Source organism: Asterias rubens, chromosome 16 (assembly GCF_902459465.1).
Source record: "Asterias rubens chromosome 16, eAstRub1.3, whole genome shotgun sequence".
In the NCBI taxonomy this organism is placed as follows: domain Eukaryota; kingdom Metazoa; phylum Echinodermata; class Asteroidea; order Forcipulatida; family Asteriidae; genus Asterias; species Asterias rubens.
Genome location: NC_047077.1, coordinates 2671719 through 2695910, shown reverse-complemented (window position 1 = coordinate 2695910; position 24192 = coordinate 2671719). Strand labels below are relative to the sequence as shown.

At 39.0% G+C, this 24192-nt stretch overlaps 1 protein-coding gene across 1 annotated transcript; it reads left to right on the top strand.

Annotated features, from left to right (window-relative positions):
* Positions 1-5207: 5207 nt before the first annotated feature.
* Positions 5208-21270, top strand: LOC117300870. Its single transcript, XM_033784723.1, has 8 exons — positions 5208-5339; positions 7107-7247; positions 14211-14396; positions 14660-14719; positions 17121-17276; positions 17767-17895; positions 19384-19456; positions 20741-21270. The coding sequence occupies exons 2-8, from the start codon at positions 7149-7151 to the stop codon at positions 21109-21111; spliced, it is 1074 nt and encodes a 357-aa protein (XP_033640614.1). The 5' UTR covers positions 5208-5339; positions 7107-7148; the 3' UTR covers positions 21112-21270.
* Positions 21271-24192: the final 2922 nt, after the last annotated feature.

The window sequence follows — 24192 nt, the reverse complement described above, 5'->3', positions numbered from 1 at the left end:
TAACAAGAATCATCATAATAACTGGCTCATGTATCAATATAATTCATGATGGTTTGCGGTAACACCATGTGCTAATCTACTAGCAAGGTAGATTATGTTATTTTGTAGATTATTATTCATATTTTGTGCACCATGCACTAGCCTTGTCCGACGGGGCTTGTACGCATTCAAATAGTGCTGGCAACCATCTTTGTTTTAACACTGAGGAATTTTAGTACTCTCTTAATGTAAAAGAGTGAAAAAGCTCTCTTTGAAAGAGCCATATGACGGACAACTCTTTTTCGAATGGTCTTCGACTCTTTGAGATTGAAGTTTGCATCTTTTTGAGTGATTTTTCACTCTGTCCTGGAGTGAAACCCCTCTAAAAGAGTGAAATAACCACCACTCTTTTTGGAGAGCCATATGAGGGACAGCTCGAAATGTAAAGAGTGTTTTTTTTTCTTTCACTCTTTTACATTTAGAGAGTAGGGTGTCTTGGCCGAGCAGATAAGACCACCGAAGTTACGCTCTGTTGTCTCTGTAAAGCGTAGTGTGGGTTCGAGTCCCGGTCGTGACACCAAGTGTCCCTGAGAAAGACGCTTCAGGAGCTATAATTGTTTCTCTCCACCCATGAGTAGTACCTGTCGGAGCAGGGATGGTTCTTGTGATTGGTTTAGCTTTTAGACACTTGTTGCACAGGTTGTATACTCCGCTAGGGAGCCGAGATGGTTTAAAGGCAGTGGACACTATTGGTAATTACTCAAAAAAATTATTGGCATAAAACCTTTCTTGGTGACGAGTGATGGGGAGAGGTTGATGGTATACAACATTGTGAGAAACGGCTCCCTCTGAAGTGCCATAGTTTTCGAGAAAGAAGTAATGTTCCACGAATTTGATTTCGAGACCTCTGGTTTAGAACTTGAGGTCTCGAAATCAACCATCTAAACGCACACAACTTCATGTAACAAGGGTTATTTTTCTTTCATTATTATCTCGCAACTTCGATGGCCGATTGAGCTCAACTTGTCACAGGTTTGTTATTTTATGCATATGTTGAGATACACCAAGTGTGAAGGCTAGCCTTTGACAATTACCAATCGTGTCCACTGCCTTTAAGAAATGAAATAAAGGGCCAGTGACCATACCAGGGGTTTAATAATTGGAAGCGCTTAATGGCACTGGGCCCTATAAGTAATTACTCACAATAATTGTTAACATAACAACTTACTTCAAGAGCAACGATAGTATAAAACAATGTGAGAAACGGCTCCCTATGAAGTAGTTTTTAAGAAAGAAAAAAAAAGGTTCAAATGGATTGAATGTGAGACCTCAGCTGAGTTCTCGAATCCAAGCATCTAAGAGCACACAACTTGTGCGACAAGGGTGTTTTTTTTTTCTTCCATTTTTCTCTCGTTACTTTGACGACCTCAATTGAGCTCATATTTTCACAGGTTGTTATTTTATGCATCGATGTTGAGATACACCAAGTGAGAAGACTGGTCTTTGACAATTACCAAAGATGACCACCGCCTTTGAAGTGCGATGTAAAAACCTATTATTAATGTTACTTTTGTTATTTGCTGACGCAGCCAATAATATTACACTCAGGGCCACGGCAGTTCCAATGCAACGCATGTCAGACCAAAATTAATGATGGTCCGTGCATAGTAGTAAATGTCGACGTAATGGCATATTATACTGACGTATACAATTTTGTGTATAAAACGTAATGGACACTTTATGAATTTGATTACGTACTATAATTAGTATTGTACAGAATATTCTATTGTCTGGAATTTGTATAATTTTTGTCGATTAAAATAAAGAAGTTATAATAAAGTATTGTAAACGTTACGTGCAAAACGTTATGTGCAAAATTTCCCCTGCGTGTTCAAAAGTTTGTTGTAATTCCTTGCACTAGACCTACTTGGAGTAAGATTTGAATATTGTCTGGTACAATGACGTGCTCAATCACAAGTTAACACTTCAATTTGAATTCCTCTGACAGTTGATTATGTCACTTGATTCGGGCAAGCTTTTGCGTAGTAACATAAGAGACGGTGAACACCCATACACAGTTCTGAATGGATGTGTATGGCACAATGGTGGTACCAGGGTTTGCTCATTTGAAGGTTGCTATACAAAGGCTTTTTGCGTAGTAACATAAGAGACATTAGCACCCATACAGGATTCTGAATGGGTGTGTGTGACTCTATGGTACCAGGGTTTGCTCATCTGGAGGTTGCTATACAAAAGCTTGCTCTGAATCATTTGACATAGCAACTGTCTCTGTAGTATGAGAAGTTCAAATGTAAGCGGTTACTTTTTGTGACTCAAGCACGTCATTGTACAAGACATTATTTAAATCTAACTCGCAAATAGTTCTGATTGTATAATGAAAACAAACACATACTTAAACCGGTGTCCCATGGAATTTTGTCCTCCGGAGTTTCGGTCCCCATAGTAGCCTTGCTCAAGGCAGTCGCATTATTCGCTCCGAAAAGACGCCGCTGTAAACCCACCCGTATACCCTGTGCGTGGTGCGTGCGATCACACCGCATGACCCACCCGTATACACACTGTCACATCGTACGAATACTGTGCATACAACTCATCCGCACTCGTACCACTAACCGCATGCGGAGGCCGTCAGGCCGACAGCCTTGTCTGGTCTGTTCATTCCGGGTTTAATGTGTTGTATTGAAAAATGTCCACAAGTGGACAAAATTGGGAGGGGGGGGGGGGGCTCGCTGTCGGCCTGACGGCCTCCGCATGCGGATAGTGTACGGGGGCATCGTGTCGTGTGATGTTCGCACAGTGAATACGGGTGGGTTTTTATACAGCGGCGGTCTTTTTTCGGAGTGAATAATTCGACTGCCTTGAGCAAGGCTATCCCCATAGGGGAAATTAATGTGGACTTAAAGAGGATGATTCAAAAGAGGTGGCTATCAATATGCGGTGGGGAGGGGGGGGCGAATTTCCAGGGGGACATAATCTCCTGCCACACCGGAACACTCCTAGGTATCATGAATGGTCACTGCCAGACATTTCCAGTGGTGGGGTGTGTAGTGCCTGCCAGACACGCATTTATTTTCATACGTCAGCTTATCACCTTGAGAAAAAAAAACTTCACCGGGGGACCTCTTGGGGTGCACTCTATTGTGAATCTCCTCATTGGACCGGGACACGAACGTTTGTCTAGTTCAGAAAACGGATGACTCTATGGCCTTGTACAAGCTACGGCTTTAATAAGCCTTGGGTTCCGCTGGTGTCGTAGAGAAATCTATACCTGAGATTCTGTCCACAATGGGAAAAATTAACATGAGCTGAAGGAGGATGAATCAAAAGAGGGCGCTATCAGAAGAAGTTTGTAATGTACATAGGCCCTTTTCGAAACCACGGCTTCGGCTTCGGATTCGGCTTCAGGCTCCGTCTTCTCGTCTGAAGCCTTGAGCGCATACGCAAAACACGCGCAGCTAGTTAATGTCAAAAAAGCCACGGGGCCACGCGGCTAGCCTGAGCCGAATCCGGGGATTCGAAAAGGAGCATAGTTGACCGTATGGGGATGGGGATCGAGGGAGGGGGAGCGCCGGAATCTCCGGGCGACAAAATCTCCTGCTACACCGGCTTGGCTCCGTCCGCCTGACTGAAGACCGTAAGGAAAGCTATAAATATCTGACCAGCCCTAATCCCAAGCCAAAGCCATGGCCTCGAACAGGGCATTGATTATCCCATTATGCACTTAAATTGCGCCCAAAAGGCATGCTACAACCACTGCTCAAATCACAATTTAGTATTTAGTGTGGTATAACCACATAAATTTGGAGGGCAAGTGGATGGGGCAAAGGTTTTTTGAGTTTTACAATCTACTGTCCATGTCTCTCTCGTTTGGATGGGGAGAGTAAGGGTAAGGGTGAACTTGTATGGGGGCCGCCCCCCTGCCCATCTCCCATGTCCATTTACGGCGCTCGAGGCTGAGGTTATAGGCCTACAATATCCGCCTATTCTGGTTAAGAAGAATCTTTTGCGTCTGCATCTGCAAGGGAAGAGGGTCAGTAATCCCTGCTGAGGTTTGTTGAGCTTCCACAGAGCCTAGCCGTTATAATAATAGGATGTCAGCAAGACAGCAAGTTTCAGATTGTCTGTAGTCTCATGTTTGTGCACGAAGTGAAGTACAATCGCCAATATAAAAAAACTCAGACCTGACCACCCACCCCTTTCTAAGATAATGAAACGGTCGAGTCAAGAGTATCAAGGACTAGACTTTGACCCCCCCCCCCCACCGTACCATAGCATAGCGTTGCCCTTCAGAGCTAGAAAGTGATAGGGTGCGTTCGATTAGCTTCCAGCAGGCTGTGGGTCGACCCCGGTCACGGTGCCCCGGGTGGGTTCGGATAACTTTGACGTCATTCCAGGGGCTAACCCGGGTATGCCCCAAGTGCCCTGCTTGTGGAGTGGGTCACTTGGGGGGGGGGGGGGCTGGCCTCAGGTGCTTGACGTCACCACGAGAGGGTGAGTGATCGTTCCATTAGCTTAGGCTCACCCGAGTGAGCACCGCGGGGTCAACAGAGAAGCTAAGGAACTAACGCACCCTATTTATTATATGGCAGTGAGTTTTTTAAAAGTGGAATCACCAAAATAGAACACGTTTCGTTTTTTAGAACACAAATCAAAAAATGGTGTACAAAAATTGATCGAAAAGACCTAGGCATAATCCGGGAGCCTTTTTAACCTACGTTTCATTTCGATGAACACATAGAGCTGCACAGACAGTTTTGCTTAGTGTTTTGTGCTTAGCAAAACACAGCAGGATACGTCACAAAATGTACATCTGACATTAGTGTTTTGGCTGGTAACCTTATTCAGGTAAGCATTGTTTGTTCTTAGTTACTTTTTTGTCAGCAGCTCTATGAAATTTGACCCTCAGAGAAGTGATCTGACTGAAGACGGCAATATTATTATGGACGGAATATTAGAGCCTTGAATGGTCACCATCAGTTCCAATGAACACAGTTTCTATTGTTCTAAATTTGTCCTCATAAAATAACAACACGATCAAGGGTTATTGATGCAATTATTATTAGCTTTCACGTTCAAGCGCTAACTGGCAGTACCGTTGTTGAAAAAGGCGCCGCGATTTTCGGGTGGAAAGTGTGACTTCCCTTGCGACACCAACAGAGGGCGCTATTTTCTTTCCCTTTGGTTTTCAATCATTCACGCAACATCGTCAGTGAAGTCACTTGTGCGTGCAGAAGTTGGTGACAGTTTTCAGCCTGAAATTACACCATTTTCATAAAGACTGTGACGCTACTACTTGACTCAAAGCATCCTGACTGCTTTAGTGCTGTCTAAGAGTGGAGGTAATTATGTTTTCGTTGTTAATGTTAGTCTGAAATCATTGGTTTTGTTTTACCACAAAAACCACTCCGCGGAATTCACCGCCCACAATCTATACCACACACACTGTGTATCTTTCTTCATGTCGCACAACACTGTAGCACACACCTCTATGCACAGCACAGACAAACTGTCAAAGTGCCATACTGGCAGCGTAGACACGATATAAAATTACACCAAAACGAGTAACATGCTCTCCACGGATAACTTTCCATATGGCGCCACCACTTTTTCACTCATTTTTACACTCATTTTTACAAAAAAGGATATATATCAACCAGGTAAATTAGATACTATATTATTTTATTTTGAATGAAAAAGTGGTGGCGCCATACGGAATCTTTTCCCTCTCCACAAATTAATGAGCATTGATGAGTGACAACTGGTGGGAAAAAAATACTGGAAGTTTCCGTATGGCGCCAACACTTTTTCATTCGATATGAAATAATATAGTATCTAATTTACCTCAATGAGATATCCCTTTTTCTAAAAGTGTAAAAGTGTAAAAGTGGTGGCGCCATACAGAAAGTTATACAGAAAATTAAGGAGCTCGGCCTATAAGCATTCATCCAGATTTTACTCACACTTTGTCTAGTTCCCCGTCACAAATTAAAGTTCCAGTTGTCTTGTCCTCAGCACTTTCAGTTCTTCAAGTTTTGCTTATGAATGCACTTAGTGTCCGATCTGCACTCCACTAACAATCAAGCACCCTTGGGTTAACGTCCTGCCGAGTTGGGTTAAGGATCCTGCCGAGTTACCACTGTAAACGTAAACAAGAAAAGTGGCATTTTAGAACTGATACAGCAATAATGATAATGGGAGTGAGGCGTCATATTTCCTGCCTCCATGCTCCCTGGTTATAGCCTTGGTTCCCTTGAAACGCTACAGTACAGAAGTTTACAATTTCCTCATTGGGTGCCCTTAACCAATGAAAAAATGCAGCATACATGCAGGCCTTGAACTACGCTCTTGAAGGGCACAGCAATTTCCCTCTGTTAAGGGCACTTCTATGAGGATAAGGCCAAGTAAAAAAAAATACATGTTTCGCGTCCCGCCCGCTTCCTTTTTACAGGCCGCCTCCTTTTTTATTTTATTTTTTATGCACTTTTTTGATGCACTTTTTTTTATTTTTTGTTATATATTTTTTTTTAAAAAGGGTTATTTTAAATGATCTCAGCAAAAACAATCTGAATGTCTTGTCTGAATGCCTCGACTAAATTGTTTCATTTATGTTTTGTGTATTTCAGCAGTAGAAAAAACAATGGATATTTGACATTTTAACAAAGAATGGCGGCCATCTTGAAATAAAAAAAAAATAATAAAAAGCCCCTCTTCCTCCTTTTTTTGAAAAACCCGGACGTGAGACATGTTTTTTTGTTTACTCTGCCTAATGTAAATTTGTATAGGAACTTTGCAAAGGGCACCACAGCAAAAGCACAGGGCACCATGGCAATTGCCGTGGGTTATTTCGAGGCCTGTACATGTACATAGATGAACTCGTATAGACCTTATTGCACATGACGTCATTTCAGTACGGCGCCCCCGCATTGAGGTCAAAAGGAACTGGTTCATTGGCCAATCTATGTGCGTTTCGATTGTGTCGTCACCGTTTGACCTCAAAGATGGCGGCTGGATGACATCAATGCATTAAGGTCTATTGCCTGGGAAATGATGTCTGTTTAATTTGGTATCATTTTACTTATGAATTCAATTTGTGTTTTGTTTAATAGTGAAAGAAAAAGCCTGTGAAATATCTTTTGTGATCTGCGACCATGCAACCTAATCAGCAGCAACCCCCAGCCTACCAGCAGCAGCAGCAGCAGGTCGCTGCCCCACCACAACAAACAGTGATGGTACAACAGCAGCCAATGGTAAGAAAATTTCATTGTTTTTGATTTGCATCAGGATAATATATTATTTAATTTTTGTTTTTGCCCATATTTATACACTGATGCATGTTAGTACTGTAGACTCGGTACCGTCCCATGCTCTGGAAAAAAAAATCACAGGCATATTACTCGAGCGAGTGGGAATCGAATCCATCAACCTTGGCAATTCTAGAGTGCGTCTTAGCAACGAGACTACCGACACTGATTACAAGTAGTTTACATAATAGGATTTGAGGCATTTCACTAGTGACGCAGTCGCGACTTTGGATTACTAAGTGGAGTCGAGACTACCGTTTTTCAATTACTCGATTTTAAATCGTGCCGCCTTGACTACTACAAAAAATAGTCGCGACTACCTGCTTGGTGAACCAATTTTGTTGCTCAAAACTATTCATGACATCATGTACAGTACATCATTTACTTACGATACATAATCAGACATCAGTGACACAATCCTTCAATACCTTCAACGTGGATTTTAGTATTGCGCCTGCGACAAACAATATAGACCACGGGTGTGCAGTGAAAATGTGCTTAGAAATGAAGTTTCGTGGCGCACCTCTTGCATGAGCGTGGAAACAGGTTTAATTAATAGACAATTACATGCTGATTACCAATACATAAATCCACAATCGTCAAACTAGCCAGTTTGGAAGTTATTTGCATTTTAATTAAGCAATATGAAAATAGCGCCCTCTATTGGCCATTTTTAAAAAACTGTGTACATTTCAATGGAGCATTGATGCAAGGATTTAGAAAACTGTGTACATTTCAATGGAGTATTGATGCAAGGAATTATTTATCATGAAAGGGGTGATCTATTTAGGATTTACCCTACTCAAGAGTTGCAATAAAATGGCCCATTAGGGGTGGATCTAACGCTGTCTACCCAAAAATACAAATATTTTATCCTTAAACAGAGAAGTATTATTTTTTTAACATTAATTTTGTTGTTCCAAACACAGTTAGATTTACTGTCAACACATTATTTTTAGAGACCATCTAAATATTTAAAAAAAAATTTGTGCAGGTCATACTATGCAAAACTACCATCTCTCCCACATACTTAAATATGGATATACATATACATGTACATGTATTATTTACTATGACAGAACATCTTTGGACGCCAACTTTATCTTAATTAATATCCCTACAAATAATAAGTTAACGCAAAACAACATTTTCTTCTTTATGAAATTTTTGCTTTATTCTGTCATTGTCACCCCTTTTCAGGCTTTTCCCATCCTGTTTTGATAATAACAATATACTCCATGTCCTCTGTCTGCATGGACAATAGCTGCCCTAAAATGATACTCTGTTCATCAAGTATGAAGAATCCACATCTAGTAATAATTTGTTCAGTGAACAACTGAACAAATTATTACAAGAGAAGAAAAATTTCCCTTTTTTCACTTCTGCTTTTGTATTGAATCTTCAAAGAATATTTTGTAATATCAAAAAAAATCAGTAAACTTTGAGAGTAAGTAGTTTAGAGAGACCGACATTATTTATTTATTTTTGTTTTTGTTTAGGTTTTTACTATAGCTTTACTCATCTGTTTACATCATGAAGATACATAATTATCTCAATTTGAATTTTTATTTGCCATAAATAAGTATTCTTTATCAGACTTATCACTGTTTTTAATTGGAGCTTTAGTTTTTACACTTTCACAGTCTGTGCACTTGCATTTAAGTATGCACGGTAGACTTTTGTCCGAACAAAGTTTGCCTCGACCACATCTACTCTTTTGCATGAGCAATGTACATGTACACATTATAGAATGCTGTCAAGCGCTTGGAGTAGGTTTGTCCAGTTGGCACAATGTTTCATCCTTAACCTTCCAGCCTCAACTAACGTGGGGAGATGGTACATTTGGAACTTTTTCCAACAGCACTGTATCCTTACTTAGTTGGCATTGCTATGCTGTCTCATCAAGTGTCCCATTCAAAAGAGGTTACGATCTGTCATTTTGAAATAATACATAAACAAAACTGAATAAAATAAATTCCCTATTTTCAATATATAATGGAAATTCGGCTGTTTGTTTTTTGCACCAATAATTACATATTGTTCATTTATTATGAAACAACGACAAATAAGTTCATGAACTTGGACCAGTTTATGTTGAATCGGTTTGCATTTATTCAAATTGAACGCATACTTTGTAGTATACACATCAAAAATAAAAACACAGATAACTTCATAGTTACCTGGCAATGTTAACATCAGCACAATCATGTTGTCATTAAACATGTGGGGACAAACTCCTCAACTCTGAAAATGTCCTCATCAGCCAGCATCCCTCGAGTGTATAGTGGGTATGTTCGGTCGTTTGACGCAGTCGCATATGATCAATTCTGCTAGTAATATTACCAGTCGAACACCTTTTTAGTTGAAAGTTCACCTGAACACAGTCTTTTGAGAAAAAAAAAAAATTAAAGTCATGGTGGTATTGTCACAAGAATGTTAAACTAGCCACATTTCGTGAGTTGGCAGCGGGCCAGCCATGTCAAACACATCTCTAGCTGTATCATTCACGAATGGACATCGACCCTCAGAAAAACAATTTAACTGGTTTCTAATCAACTGGGGTGTTTCAGACAAACAAATTTTAAACGGTGCCTTACCGTTACCGTATGGATACATAATAACAAGCAAGTTTTCACTCGGATGGGAATAGACAATCAACTTTTGCAGGTCACGTTCAAGGCCCCTATAGTTCAAATAACAAAATAAAATAAAATACAAATGAAACAAGTTATATTTTAAATAACAAAAATCATTTTACTTTGAGTTAATACAAAAATAAATCATTGACATTGTGTCAGATTGAAAGAGAGGATAAAGAATTGAAAAAGAAAAAATTGTTTCATTTTCCGATTGGAATGTAGATCTAGTAACAATTTATAAGCATTTTTTTCCTTGAAAATATCGCAAGGATCTATGTATTTTATACAGCCAAAACAGCATGATCAGATGGTTAGAGAGACAGTCAGTGAGTAACTGGACATGCCGGACAAAATAATATTCAGAATCATTAAATCGTATTGACAGATTGAGACTGATTGAAACTCATAAATTAAAGACTCATGTCATAGGCCTAGTCACACTGTGAAGGCTTGGCAACAATCATTTATGAATGAACAACAGGGAAATGAATCAGTACTAAAACATAAATACGATAAGGTTCCGATATTTTTAAATTTAAGTTCAAAAAGGTACTGTTGTCTTGACGTTACCTGTGATAGAGATCGGAGGATCTTACCGACCTTCCGTCTGTGACAGTTGTCCATCGTCGTGTTTTACGTGTCCGTAATTTGGGCCAGCGATTGCCCCAGCTTTGAAGACATTTTCACACTTGACCGTACTCTAATTCTTTTCCTTCTTCAAATACATGCAAAGAAATGTCTTCAACTCTTTTCCGAAAATGGAAAAGCTTTCGTTTCAACGCTAGACAAATGCACAAAGACACTTTTTTGTGACATGTTTTTCTCACACCACGACGAAGTCTGGGTTGTTGTTCGTCTGCAACGTTGTACAGAGGTCGTGACCTCGTGAACGTAATAATAGCTCTACCACTATTGGTTAATTCATCGCAAGCGCTGCCGTGCGGTCTTGTTAAGTTGTCGTTGATTGGTCATTTTGTCCCAAGCCTCGCACTTTTCTTTGCAAAAATGGCAGTTAAATGTGCCCATTACAAGCAAACTGGCAAAAAGATCGATTGTGGATTTATGGTACGTTGATTTCTATATTTTTCTTCTCAATTCAAGATAATAAAAATGCTCATGTCAGATATGCGTCGCGAAACTGCACGATAATTGGCTACGCCCGCTGGTCTAATAGGCCGTAATACATATTGGGATTTAAACATTAGGCCAAACAAAACTAATATTCTGGTTCTGGTTACCTGGCCTACCCTAAGCTTACGCTGCAAATTCTGCGACCCTAAACCTTTTTATGTGTCCTTGTAAAAATGTATTTTATATTGTATCGCCCAGCACAGATTTCCCCTCAAAATATTGTCCACTGTGCATTGATCACAGCTGATGAACTGAGTATCAGATGCCACAGAGAAAGAACACAGTCAAAATGGAAATCAATTTATTTCATTGCCCCAAATCATGAAGAGTTTGGAAATCTGGCATCATGCTTGAAGCTTGCACTTTAGCAATAATGGCACGTACACGTACTTAAAAACGACTCTATTGTTTGATCCGCTCGGCCTTTGTGGACCTAGAAAAACATTGTAGTTTTGTAGCTACATGTAGACCACTAAAATTGGTCTAGCTACGACTACAACCCTGGCCTTCATATCCAGGAAGTCATTGTAGTCTACTACGAACCAAAAGTGCTACTCCAAACCAAAACAGGAAACACTTTAAAGTAATCAGTACCGATAATACATTGTACTGTCAACTCGAGAAAAAGATGAATCGTTATAAATGTAACAAGGTCGCTGGGACTGGCCAAAAGACAAAACAAATAAAATTTAACCTAAAAAGATTTCAAAGAAATAATAATAACCCTAAAGCTTGGAGTTGACAGAAATTTATTAGTTATTTTTAAGATGTGAAATAATCAAGGTAGTTAATGTATGTCAACATATTTTTAATAAAACAATAGGTATAAAACGCTTGTAATGATATGAGAAAGTAAAACAACTTTGACTGAAAGATCTGAGGTTTCATAAACAAAATAAAAATACTAGTTATTAATGTACACTTCATACCTTCGGTTTGTCCATGGTTTGTCAAAGACCCGTATTGGCATCTGTTGGTGTATCCCAACAAATGCATATTAAATCTGTGAAAATTTTGACTCAATTGGTCATCGAAGTTGCAAGAGATTGTTAAAAAAATATTTGTTGCACTGAAGTATTTCATTATTGTAGTGAGAAACAACCTTTTTCTCAAAAACTACATGTATGATACTTCGGAGGGAGCTGTTTCCCACAATGTTTTGACACTATCATTAGCACTTCATTGATCAGTACCAAGTAAGTTGCTATGCTGACAAATACTTTGAGTAATTACTAATAGTATCCAGTGCCCTATAAAGGCAGTGGACACTATTGGTAAGCATCAAAATAATTATTAGCACAAAACCTTTCTTGGTGACGAGTAATCGGGAGAGGTTGATGGTATACGTGTAAAACATTTGGAGAAACGGCTCCCTCTGAAGTGCCATAGTTTTCAAGAAAGAAGTAATTTTCCACGAATTTGATTTTGAGACCTCAGATTTAGAACTTGAGGTCTCGAAATCAACAATCTAAACGCATCAACCTTCGTGTGACAATGGTGTTTTTTTATTTCATTATTATCTCGCAACTTCGATGGCTGATTGAGCTAAAATTTTCACAGGTTAGTTGTTTTATGCATATGTTGAGATACACCATGTACACCAACTGTGAAGGCTAGTCTTTGACATTATTACCAATAGTGTCCACTGCCTTTAAGTTAAATACACTATCATGGACTAAAGAAGTAGGCCTAGAGAAATAGTCAAGTGGAAGGTTTCACAGTGTTCATCACAACGAACCCCACTGATATCAGAAACACATCGTGTATAGAAAATAAGGTGCATCTTCTCCCACTAAATTCAAGCCCTGCACACTGCAAAAAATAGGATTTCCAAGCATGACTGAACAATTTGAGAACAACAGAATTGCATGGCACACCGCAGTTTATATTTACATTGTATTTCGGTTTGACCTACCTCTGACAAACAAGTCAAAGTCAGCTCACACAGCTCAAGGTCCTGTTTTTCATAAAACTGTAAAAGCAGAACTACGGCAATTCTTTTGCTGGTATGTTTGCATTGGACACCGTGTATAAAAACACACAGTGTTTTCTTTACCATTAATGTCATACAGTGTTTAAATGGTCTATGTAACTTTTGTAGGACAAAAAAAAGAATGTCCACAGATTTACACTAAACTTACACAGTTTGGAGACAATGATAGTAGAAACCTTCCCTGAAAATACTAAGTGCTGAGGTGCTGTAGTTTTGGGGAAATGAGTAAACAATGTAATACAAGTACACGTAAAATAATTTTCGTCTCCTGTGACGAAAATTATTTTAATCATTTACAAACGTATTTTCATGAATTGATTTTTACTCATTTCTCAAAAACTACAGCAGCTCAGTAAGTAAGATTAGTATCTTAAACCCTGTAAGTTTAACCTAAATCTATGGACATTTTGTAAAAGTACCCAAATCCATTAATTGCTCTTGCTCATAGACAGTTAAAGTGCTCATCACAAAACCTAAAGGGAAGCTTGTTTTACATCAGACATGAATTACATGGAGACAAAAAATATTAGAAATTTACGTCGGCTCTCAGTATTTGAGTACTTTAGTGTTAAAGGTACTGGAGTCGATTTCACAAAGAAGTAAGATTCATCTTCTAAGGATGAGTTATTATTATTACCACAGTGATTTGTATTGTGACATCACTCTCTGCTAGGCAACTACACGTATGATGGATTTGCCTACGATCAATCTACATGTGTGTAACTGTTTGTGAAATCGAGCCCAGGGGTCGATTTCAAAAAGAGTTGGGACTAGTCCTAAGTTAGGACTAGTCCTAGGAGATGATAAGAACCTAAGGCTAGTCCTAAGTTAGGACTACATGTAAGTTACATGTAGGACCTCAAGTTTAGAATTTGAGGTCCCAAAATCAAGCATCTGAAATGAAAGCACACAAGTTCGTGCGACAAGGGTGTTTTTTCTTGCATAGTTATCTCGCAACTCCGTCGACCAATCGAGCTTAAATTTTCATAGTTTGTTTTTTATGCATACATGTATGTTGAGAATACAGCAAGTGGAAAGTCTGGTCTTTGTTATACCAACAGTGTTCATTGTATTTAAAAATGTTAATGCTTTCACACAATCCGACCAGATTATTAATAAATGTCCCATGATGTATTTGATTTACAGGTCGTTATGCGCCAATGCACACCCAATACCCAGAGGAGCAGTAAGAAGTGGTGTTGGAAGGGTTTGAGAGTCACTGGCTACATGCAGGTCATCCTGGGTTGCTTAGCTGTGCTGTTCGGCGTAATCTCCATCATCGTCAGGACATTCCTGTTTATGGTTGGAACCCCCATTTGGTCTGGCGTCTGTGTAAGTATTTGTTGTTTGACCAACTCTCCTTTTCAATTTTTGAGATCCATGACTGCCACAGATTTACACTAAACTTACACAGTTTGAAGATAATGATAGTAGAAAGCTTCCCTGAACATTGTTTTACTCATTTCTCAAAAACTACAGCACCTCAGTAAGCAATATTTGAAGGGAAACTTAACTATAAATCTATGAACATTTTGAAAAAGTACTCCAATCCTTTAATGTTTTGTATTTTTTTATCTTTTAATTTCTTTGTACAGTTTTTCGTCCTCACTGGTATCCTGGGCATTGCTGCTGGACATAAACAGAGAACCGGTTTGGTAAGTTGCAGCCACAGAACTTTAAGTGCAACGCACAGCGCAGATCGAGCACAGATACACATGTTCATACACGTGTGTCTCCTGTCCTCCCTTTTGTGTGTGAAATGGTGCACAAGGAGTGGACTCCCCGCAGACTCGCAAGTTGTGACACCCAAAATGGCCGACAGGAGGCATGCACGCAAGTGGGCTGCGCATTGTGAAATGGGTCAATAATACATTTCCCACCCTGACCCCGAAATATTCTCTTAAAAAATTTACAGGTTGAGGACTGTAGGCTCAAATAACAATTGCTTATCAATGGGCCAGTCAGACCAATCTTATCCAGGTCCAAACATGTTAATGTTGAGTGACCTAAGAGTGGAGGACAGTGGAGAATTGAGGACTGTACAGTAGGCATAAATACATGTAACACTTGCTTATCACTGGGCCAGGCATACCACTCTTATCCAAGTCCAAACACTTAAATGTTGAGTGGCCTAAGAGTGGAGGTCAGTGGAGGAGTGAGGACTGTACAGTAGGCATAAATACATGTAACACTTGCTTATTACTGGGCCAGGCATACCACTCTTATCCAAGTCCAAACACTTAAATGTTGAGTGGCCTAAGAGTGGAGGTCAGTGGAGGAGTGAGGACTGTACAGTAGGCATAAATACATGTAACACTTGCTTATCACTGGGCCAGGCATACCACTCTTATCCAAGTCCAAACACTTAAATGTTGAGTGGCCTAAGAGTGGAGGACAGTGGAGAATTGAGGACTGTACAGTAGGCATAAATACATGTAACACTTGCTTATCACTGGGCCAGGCATACCACTCTTATCCAAGTCCAAACACTTAAATGTTGAGTGGCCTAAGAGTGGAGGTCAGTGGAGGAGTGAGGACTGTACAGTAGGCATAAATACATGTAACACTTGCTTATCACTGGGCCAGGCATACCACTCTTATCCAAGTCCAAACACTTAAATGTTGAGTGGCCTAAGAGTGGAGGTCAGTGGAGGAGTGAGGACTGTATGCTTCATTGCGTAAGTATTTGTTGTACCTCGGTTACAAACTGTGAAGATTTATTATAATATCAAAGTCTTATATAGCGCACGTATACTATACCAAACAAGGTATTCAAGGCGCTGAGTATATATACAAACAGTCAAAACATTTTAATGTCCAATGACCAATGAATGAAGGATAGTGGAGTATTGAGGACTGTAGCCCAAAATAACAATTCATAAATACCTCAGACAGTTTCACTATTCCTATTGGTGGAGAGCGCGTCACATGGGGCCGCTTAAACGATTGATAATGACCAGCTGGAGCTGTCTGTTAATAACCGTTGTCGGATTCGTTTACAAGTGTGGGTTAGCCCAAACCTGTGGGGTGATCGATATTGCTGTGCCATTATGGCTCATGATAACGAGGATGCGTACTTCTACTACTACATGCACGAATGCAAATCCGAAAACTGTCTCAGTCATATAAAATGCAACACGCGCACACAGAGCTCAAGGATGTCCGAAAGCGGAGAAGTTTTATTGACTTTCCTTATTTGTCATTCCTTTCATCCAAAAAAGGCATTTATGAATAGGAATAAAAGAGTAGTGAAAGCACGGCAACGACCCTATTGGGTATAAAACGACAGTTTAAAGGATTTGGGTACCTTTTCAAAATGTCCATAGATTTACATAAAACTTACAGGGTTTGAAGATAATGCTAGTGGAAAGCTTCCCTTCAAATTTTACTTACTGAGGTGCTGTAGTTTTTGAGAAATGAGTAAAACAATGTCATGAAAATACGTTTGTAAATGATTGAAATAATTTTCGTCTCATGAGATGAAAATTATTACATTGTTTTACTCATTTCCCAAAAAACTACCACACCTCAGTATGTATAGTTTGAAGGGAAGCTTTCCACTATCATTATCTTCAAACTGTGTAAGTTTAGTTTACATCTGTGGACATTGATTTTTTTGACCTACAAAAGTTACATAGCTCCTTTAAAGGCAGTGGACACTATTGGTAATTGTCAAAGACTAGCCTTCACAGTTGGTGTATCTCAACATATGCATAAAATAAAGTTGCGAGATAATAATGAAAGAAAAATAACCCTTGTCACACGAAGTTGTGTGCGTTTAGATGGTTGATTTCGAGACCTCAAGTTCTCAATCTGAGGTCTCGGAATCAAATTCGTGGAAAATACCTTCTTTCTCGAAAACTATAGCACTTCAGAGGGAGCCGTTTCTCACAATGTTTTATACTGTCAACCTCTTCCAATTACTCGTCACCAAGAAAGGTTTTATGCCAATAATCATTTTGAGTAGTTACCAAAAGTGTCCACTGCCTTTAAGAACTTGTTGCTACCCTTTTATTTCCTTATTTATAGAACTGAACTGAAGTATTTTATCCACAGATTGTTGGATACATGGTGATGTCCATCATAAGTAGTGTGGTAGCTGTAGCAGTTTTAGGGGGGGCTGCTGGGTCTATTGAACCGGACCACTGGCTCTGCCCAGAAAGTCGGTTTGGATATCGCCAATACTATAACGCTCCATGTTCTACCTCAAAGGTATGTATAACCCAGGGCCCAAGCTCATCGTGCTGCCACATTGTTTATTACACACGCTTAAAGCCATTGGTCACTTTCCGTAAACAGTTTTGTCCAAGGCCCACACTTTGTGTATCACAACTTATATACAAAATAACACGTCACCGGGGTCGATGGACTCAACGCTGCGTGTGGTGAATTGTGTATCCCTGCAACCGGCAGCCGTAGTCTTGGTTCTAAGACCATTGGTGTTGCGCGGTCACACACAACCAACGTTCCGATCTATGCTCGGCAAAAACTGTACACGCTTTTAATGAACGAACGTTAGCGGACGCTCTGTTTCTCTGATTTCCGCATCTCACCGCGTGTACAGTTTTTGCCGGAACTGTAAAGATCGGAACTTTAAGTTGGTTATGTGTTAAGTTGGCGATGTGTATAGAGTGACGTCACAGAAATAGTATAAATAATTATTAATTCTTATTAATGATGTTGACTTCTAAACTCATTACAGGGTCTTCGTATCGGTATTGATGTCTGCCTCGTGCTGATTGGCCTTACAGAGTTTGTGATTGCTATAATTGGATCCAGCTTAACCTGTGTTAGCCTCTCCGTCAGCAGAAACAGCACTCCTCAAACTGTGGTATTTGCTTTTTTTTTTCCATTTAAAGGCAGTGGACACTATTGGTAATTACTCAAAATAATTATTATCATAAAACCTTACTTGGTAACGAGTAATGGGGAGAGGTTGATAGTAAAAAACATTGTGAGAAACAGCTCCTCTGAAGTCAAGTAACTTTCGAGAAGGAAGTATTTTTCCTTGAATTTGATTTCGAGACCTCAAGATTTAGACCTTTAGAACTTGAGGTCTCGAAATCATGCATCGGAAAGCACATAACCTCGTGTGACAAGGGCGTTTTTTCTTTCAATGCTCTCTCGCAACTTGGACGACCAATTGAGTTCAAGTTTTCACAGGTTTGTTATTTTCTGCATTTGTTGAGATACACCAAGTGAGAAGACTGGTCTTTGGCAATTACCAATAGTGTCCACTGTCTTTAAACCCCCGCCATGCTGTTGAGTTGCTTATAGTCATTGCATCAGAGATACAGAATATCATTTTGATTTTACTCCTACATTGTACAGCGTTATACCTTAAAGGGTTTAGGTATTTTTTGTTGGACACAAAAGTTTGAAGATAATGATGGTAGAAAGTTTTCCTTAAAGGAACACGTTGCCTTGGATCGGACGAGTTGGTCTATTAAAAGCGTTTAAAACCGTTTGTTATGAAATGCATATGGTTGGAAAGACGTTTTAAAAGTAGAATATAATGATCCACACAAGTATCACTGGAAATTGCACGGTTTGCCTTTTACGTTGCGAACTATCACGGTCGGCCATTTATGGGAGTCAAAATTTTGACTCCCATAAATGGCCGACTGTGTTAGTCGACAGGGTAAAAAGAAAACCGTGCAATTTCGAGGCATATTTGTGTAGATCATTGTATTCTACTTTTACAATATGTTTCTAACCATATACATTTTACAACAAACGGTTACAGAACGATTTTCAAAGACCAACTCGACAGATCCAAGGCAACGTGTTCCTTTAAACATGTACAAATATAACTTGCTGAGGTGTTGTAGTTTTTGAGAAATGAATAAAACAATGTCACAAAAATAGCAATATTTTTTAGCTATTTTTTCCTCATGAAAAGTACTTAGAAACTTTTCAGACGATTGACCTGTTTAAAGATAATCATGGTAGAAAGCTTCCCTTAAATATTACTTGATGAAGTGCTGTAGTTTTTAGGAATTTAGTGAAACAATGTCACCAAAATAATGTTCATCTCAGGAGCGAAAAATTTGTTTGAGCATGTACAACGTGTTTATGGGACTCTTTTGGAAACATTGCTCTGTGATTTTCATTATGTTCTCAAAAACTTTACGACTAATTATATTACATACATCTTCATTCACAGTGACTAGGGATTCATGTCATGGTCAAAAACTTGCGACGCCATGCCTGGCCAGAAAGACCAATCAGCTTGTCATTTCACTAGTCCAGCAGAATTGTTCAGCAGAATTTATTGTATTGATAGATAAATTATGTTTTTATTTTGCTTTCACAACAGTTTGCTTACCAAGGCAATCGTCAACAGATGGTTGTTGGAGTGCCCCCACAGTGTGTGTACAACCCCCCTGGCAGTAAGTATGCCATTCTAGAAAAAGGGAAATAAAGGGTAGCGACGAGTTCTTTAACATCCGTTTAAAACCGGCAGGGTCGTTGCCGTGCGATAGGCGAGGGCCTTTATCGCACGACAACGATCCTGAAAGGTTTTTAATGGATGTTAAAGAACGAGTCACTACTCTTTTATTCAGCTGCTTCTCCTTCTGTTTTTTTTGTTTGATTAGTTCCTAGTTTAATAGATGTTAAATTTGCATCGGGATAAAGAATATTAATTTTTGGTTTTACCCATAAACACCGATGTGTGTGGCACTGTATACTCAGTACTTTCCCCGAGTCCTGTGAAAAAAATCGCAGGCATTTTACTCGGGTGGGATTCGAACCCACGACCCTTGCAAATCTAGAGCAATGTCATACCAACTAGACCACCGAGATTGCCCGGTAGCTAGAGGCAGTTCGAATCCTATGTTTAGCAGCGGGTACTGCAAACGATTTAATAGATGTTAAATTTGCATCGGGATAAAGAACATTAATTTTTGGTTTTACCCATATACACCGATGTGCGTGGCACTGTATACTCAGTACTTTCCCGAGTCCTGTGAAAAAAATCACAGGCATTTTACTCGGGTAGGATTCGAACCCACGACCCTTGCAATTCTAGAGCAATGTCATACCAACTAGACCACTGAGATTGCCCGGTAGCTAGAGGCAGTTCCTAGTTGTTTTGAAAGGGTTCCTGTGCCAGGAGTGTCACCTGTGACAGACATTGCGCATTATAAGTTTCCTTTATTATTAGTATTATGATTATTAAACTAATTATCTTTATCTCCAATGTGTTACTTGTGGAAGTGTTGTGGCCAAGCGGTTAAGAGCACCGAATTCAAGCTCTGGTGTTTCTGATCAGCAGAGTGTGGCTTCGAATCCCCCGGGCGTGACACTTGTGTCCTTAATCAAGACACTTTTAAGTGTTAAAACCATTGCTTTGTCCTACGAATGGGACGTAAAGCCGTTGGTACCGTGTGTTGTGTAACTCACCAAAAGAACCAAGTGCACTTTTCAAAAAGAGAAGGGATTCGCCCCAGTGTTCCTTGTTGGATTGGCAGCATATTGCGCCACAGCACCTTATAAACCGTTACATGGTGCTAAGGATTAGGTCTCATAATTCAAACTTCGTCCCACTCACCTTGCAGTAAATTTGTAGTGCTTTGTATCCTTTGGCAAAAGGTGCGTTATAAATACAGTTATTAATTAATTAATTAATTCATTCATTAATAACTCTCAATGATATTTTGTTTCGATTGCAGCTAACCAGTTTGTCATGCAACCACAATCCCAGTACGCCATGCAGCCTCAAGCGCAATACTTCGTGCAGCAACCACAGACACAGTACGCCGTGCAGCCTGCTCAAATGTACCAAGCCCAACCCCAGGGGCAAATGCAACCTCTACCCCAGGGGCAGATGCAACCTCCAGCCCAGGGGCAAATGCAACCTCAACCCCAGGGACAGATGCAACCCCCACCCCAGGGACAACCTCAACCCCAGATTCAACATGCTCCCCCAGGACAGATGCAACCTCCACCCCAAGGGCAGTATCCATCCCAAGCGGGGGAGCAAGTTCATCCAGAGGCACCGCTTACTAATAAGGAGGATCTGAAGCAGCCGCTTACCAACTAATCTGTCCGCTTAGCAGCTAAGATGGTATGATTGCACAAGTTACTAATAAGCACCTTGCTTTAGTACTCAATTTTCACTTAAGCATTTTGTATTGTAACATTTTTTTATTTAAAGGCACTAGACACTATAGGGTATTACTTAATAATAGACCTTATGCACATGACGTCATTTCCGTAGGGCGTCCTCACCTAGAGGTCAAAAGGAGGTTGTTCATTGGCCAATCCTGTGCACCACATGTGCAAATATGTGCGTTTCGATTGTTTCGTCACCGTTTTTCCACTAAGATGGCCACTGGATGACGTCAATGCATAAGGTTAGCATAAAAACTGACTTGGTAACAAGCAATGGAAAGCTGTTGGTCGTGCTAAACATTGTGTGAAACAGCTCCCTCTGAAGTACTATTATTTATTTAGGTTTTTACCCCCATACCCCGCTGTTTGTTAGTACTGTGTACTTGGTGCTTTCCTCGAGTTCTGTAAAAAAAAAAAAACAGGTTTGTTACTTTGATGGGAATAAAACCCATGAGTTCATTTTTAGATTAGTGGCTTGCTAACTAGACCACTGAGATTGCCTGAAGTAACTTAGTTCTTTTTCCACTCAAATAATAAAAGACTTCAGGCTTGAAACCTTTTATTATGCTTTTCATTTCAAGGTTGTTGTTTTCTTTCATTATTCATTCTCTTACAACTTTCATGACCAATTGAGTCCAAATTTTCACAGGTTTGTTATTCTTGCATTATATGTTACCAAAATTACCAAAAGTGTCTATTGCCTTTAAAGACACTGGACACTATCAGTAATTGTCAAAGACTAGCCTTCACAGTTGGTGTATCTCAACATATGCGTAAAATAACAAACCTGTGAAAATTTGAGCTCAATCGGTCGTCAAAGTTGCGAGATAATAATGTAAGAAAAAACACTTGTCACACAAAGATGTGTGCTTTTAGATGCTTGATTTCGAGACCTCAAATTCTAAATCTGAGGTCTCGAAATCAAATTTGTGGAAAATTACTTCTTTCTCAAAAACTACATTACTTCAGAGGGAGCCGTTTCTCACAATGTTTTATACTAACAACCTCTCCATAGTACTCGTAATCAAGTAAAGTTTTATGATAATAATTATTTTGAGTAATTACCAATAGTGTCCACTGCCTTTAAAGTGGTTCATAATTCTTCTGAAATCTAATATCTTTCTCACTTGTTTTTTTATTTGGTGTATAGAAGTAAACCTTTTAACATTATTAATGACTAACTTAAGGTTTTTCAAAGTGTGAAATAAAAAACTACAGTTTAATCAAGAAAAAAGTGATATGTATATTTCAAAACTTTTATTTTTGTAACAGTGTTAGTGTTTTAGTGAGCCTTTTTACTCCAAAGAAATGTACTATAATTGATTCACGTGTACATCTTATATCAAAAGCTTGCATTAGATTTTATTTAGGCACATAATGTTCAGTACTAGGTTGACTAGAAGTTAAAGAGACACATCACTTTGGATTTAACGCTTTTTTGTATACAAATTTTTGGTCCTATGAAATGAATTGGTTGGAAAGATGTCTTGAAAGAGGAATATAATGATCAACACAAATATACCGCGAAAGTATGTGGTTTTTCTTTTACTTCATGAACTACATGTAACACTGGCCAGCATTTTGTAAAGCCAAATGTCTGACTCCACACAAAGTGGCGAACTGTGTTAGTTCATAAAGTAAAAAGAAAACCACACAGTTTGTATATTTGTGTGGATCATTATATTCTACTTTTAATTTATCTTTCTGACCAAATTCATTTTAAAACAATACTTTTTTTAGAGGCCAAAGTACCCAATTTGGTGGCAATGTGTCCCTATTAGATTTAACAAGCTAAAGAGAGACTTTAAAGCCATTGACACTTTCGGTAAACAGTATTGTCTTCAGGCTCACACTTCGTGTATCACAACTTATACACAAAATAACAAACCTGTGAAAATTAAGGCTCAATCGGTCATCGGAGTCGGGAGAAAATAACGGGAAAACCCACCCTTGTTTCCACATGACTCCGTTGACCAATTGAGCCTAAATTTTCGCAGGTTTGTTATTTTATATATAAGTTTTGATACACGAAGTGTAGGCCTTGGACAATACTGTTTACCGAAAATGTCCAATGGCTTACAAAGTATAAAGTATGATTTTAAACAAATCTGGATAAGAGCTTTGCTTTTCCGTCGAAACCATTTTGACCGTGTGCCCAAGTTTTAGCGTTACTGTAAACTGTTATTTTATGTCTTGTAGAACTAATGAACTTCAACGTACTAAAAAAGGTGAGTTTTTCACGTGACAATTCCACTTGCATTGTGGGAATTCAATATGGCTACCAAATATATTAGTGACCATAATAGGTGCATTGGGGATATCAACTATTAATTTGGGTTTTTACCCATATACAGCGGTGTGTGTATGCATTGTATTCTAAGTACTTACCCAAGCTCGGTTAAAAGAAATCACAGGCATAATACTTGAGTGGGATTCAAACCAATGACCTTTGGTATTCTGAAATTTTGTCATGACTTTATCATGTTTTGTCGATATGTCTATGAGTGTCTCATTGTGAACTTGTTAGTGTGTATATAATTTTTTTCTGCAAATATGGGGTTAATTTAAAAACAATTTCACGTTATCTTCACAGTGCCTTCTTGAGATTGATTCTTAGCTCCGAATCTGGCAGCCATTTTAAAATTTGTTTTCTCTCTGAAATGCTTTTGAAATTGTCAAGAACCAAAAGTTATAACTGAAATTGAAAGTATTGCCATTTTTTGTAGGTGGTAAAAAAAAAGCATGTTTTTTTTTTAAACCTTGATTCGTACTTGTATGTGCTAATGTTTAGTACATTGTGCACAACAGCATCGCTCTACTAAAACAACTAAGAATTACTGCAGATTTATTCTTTTAACAATATTGTAGGCCTATGTAGCTATGAAATTGCAATTTTAAATACTTGAATAATTATGCAGAGTACAAAATTTAATTAGATAACAATTTAAAAAAAAAAAGAGGAAGTTATAACATGTATAAACTTCAGTTTGAAACATTAATGGAAAAGGTT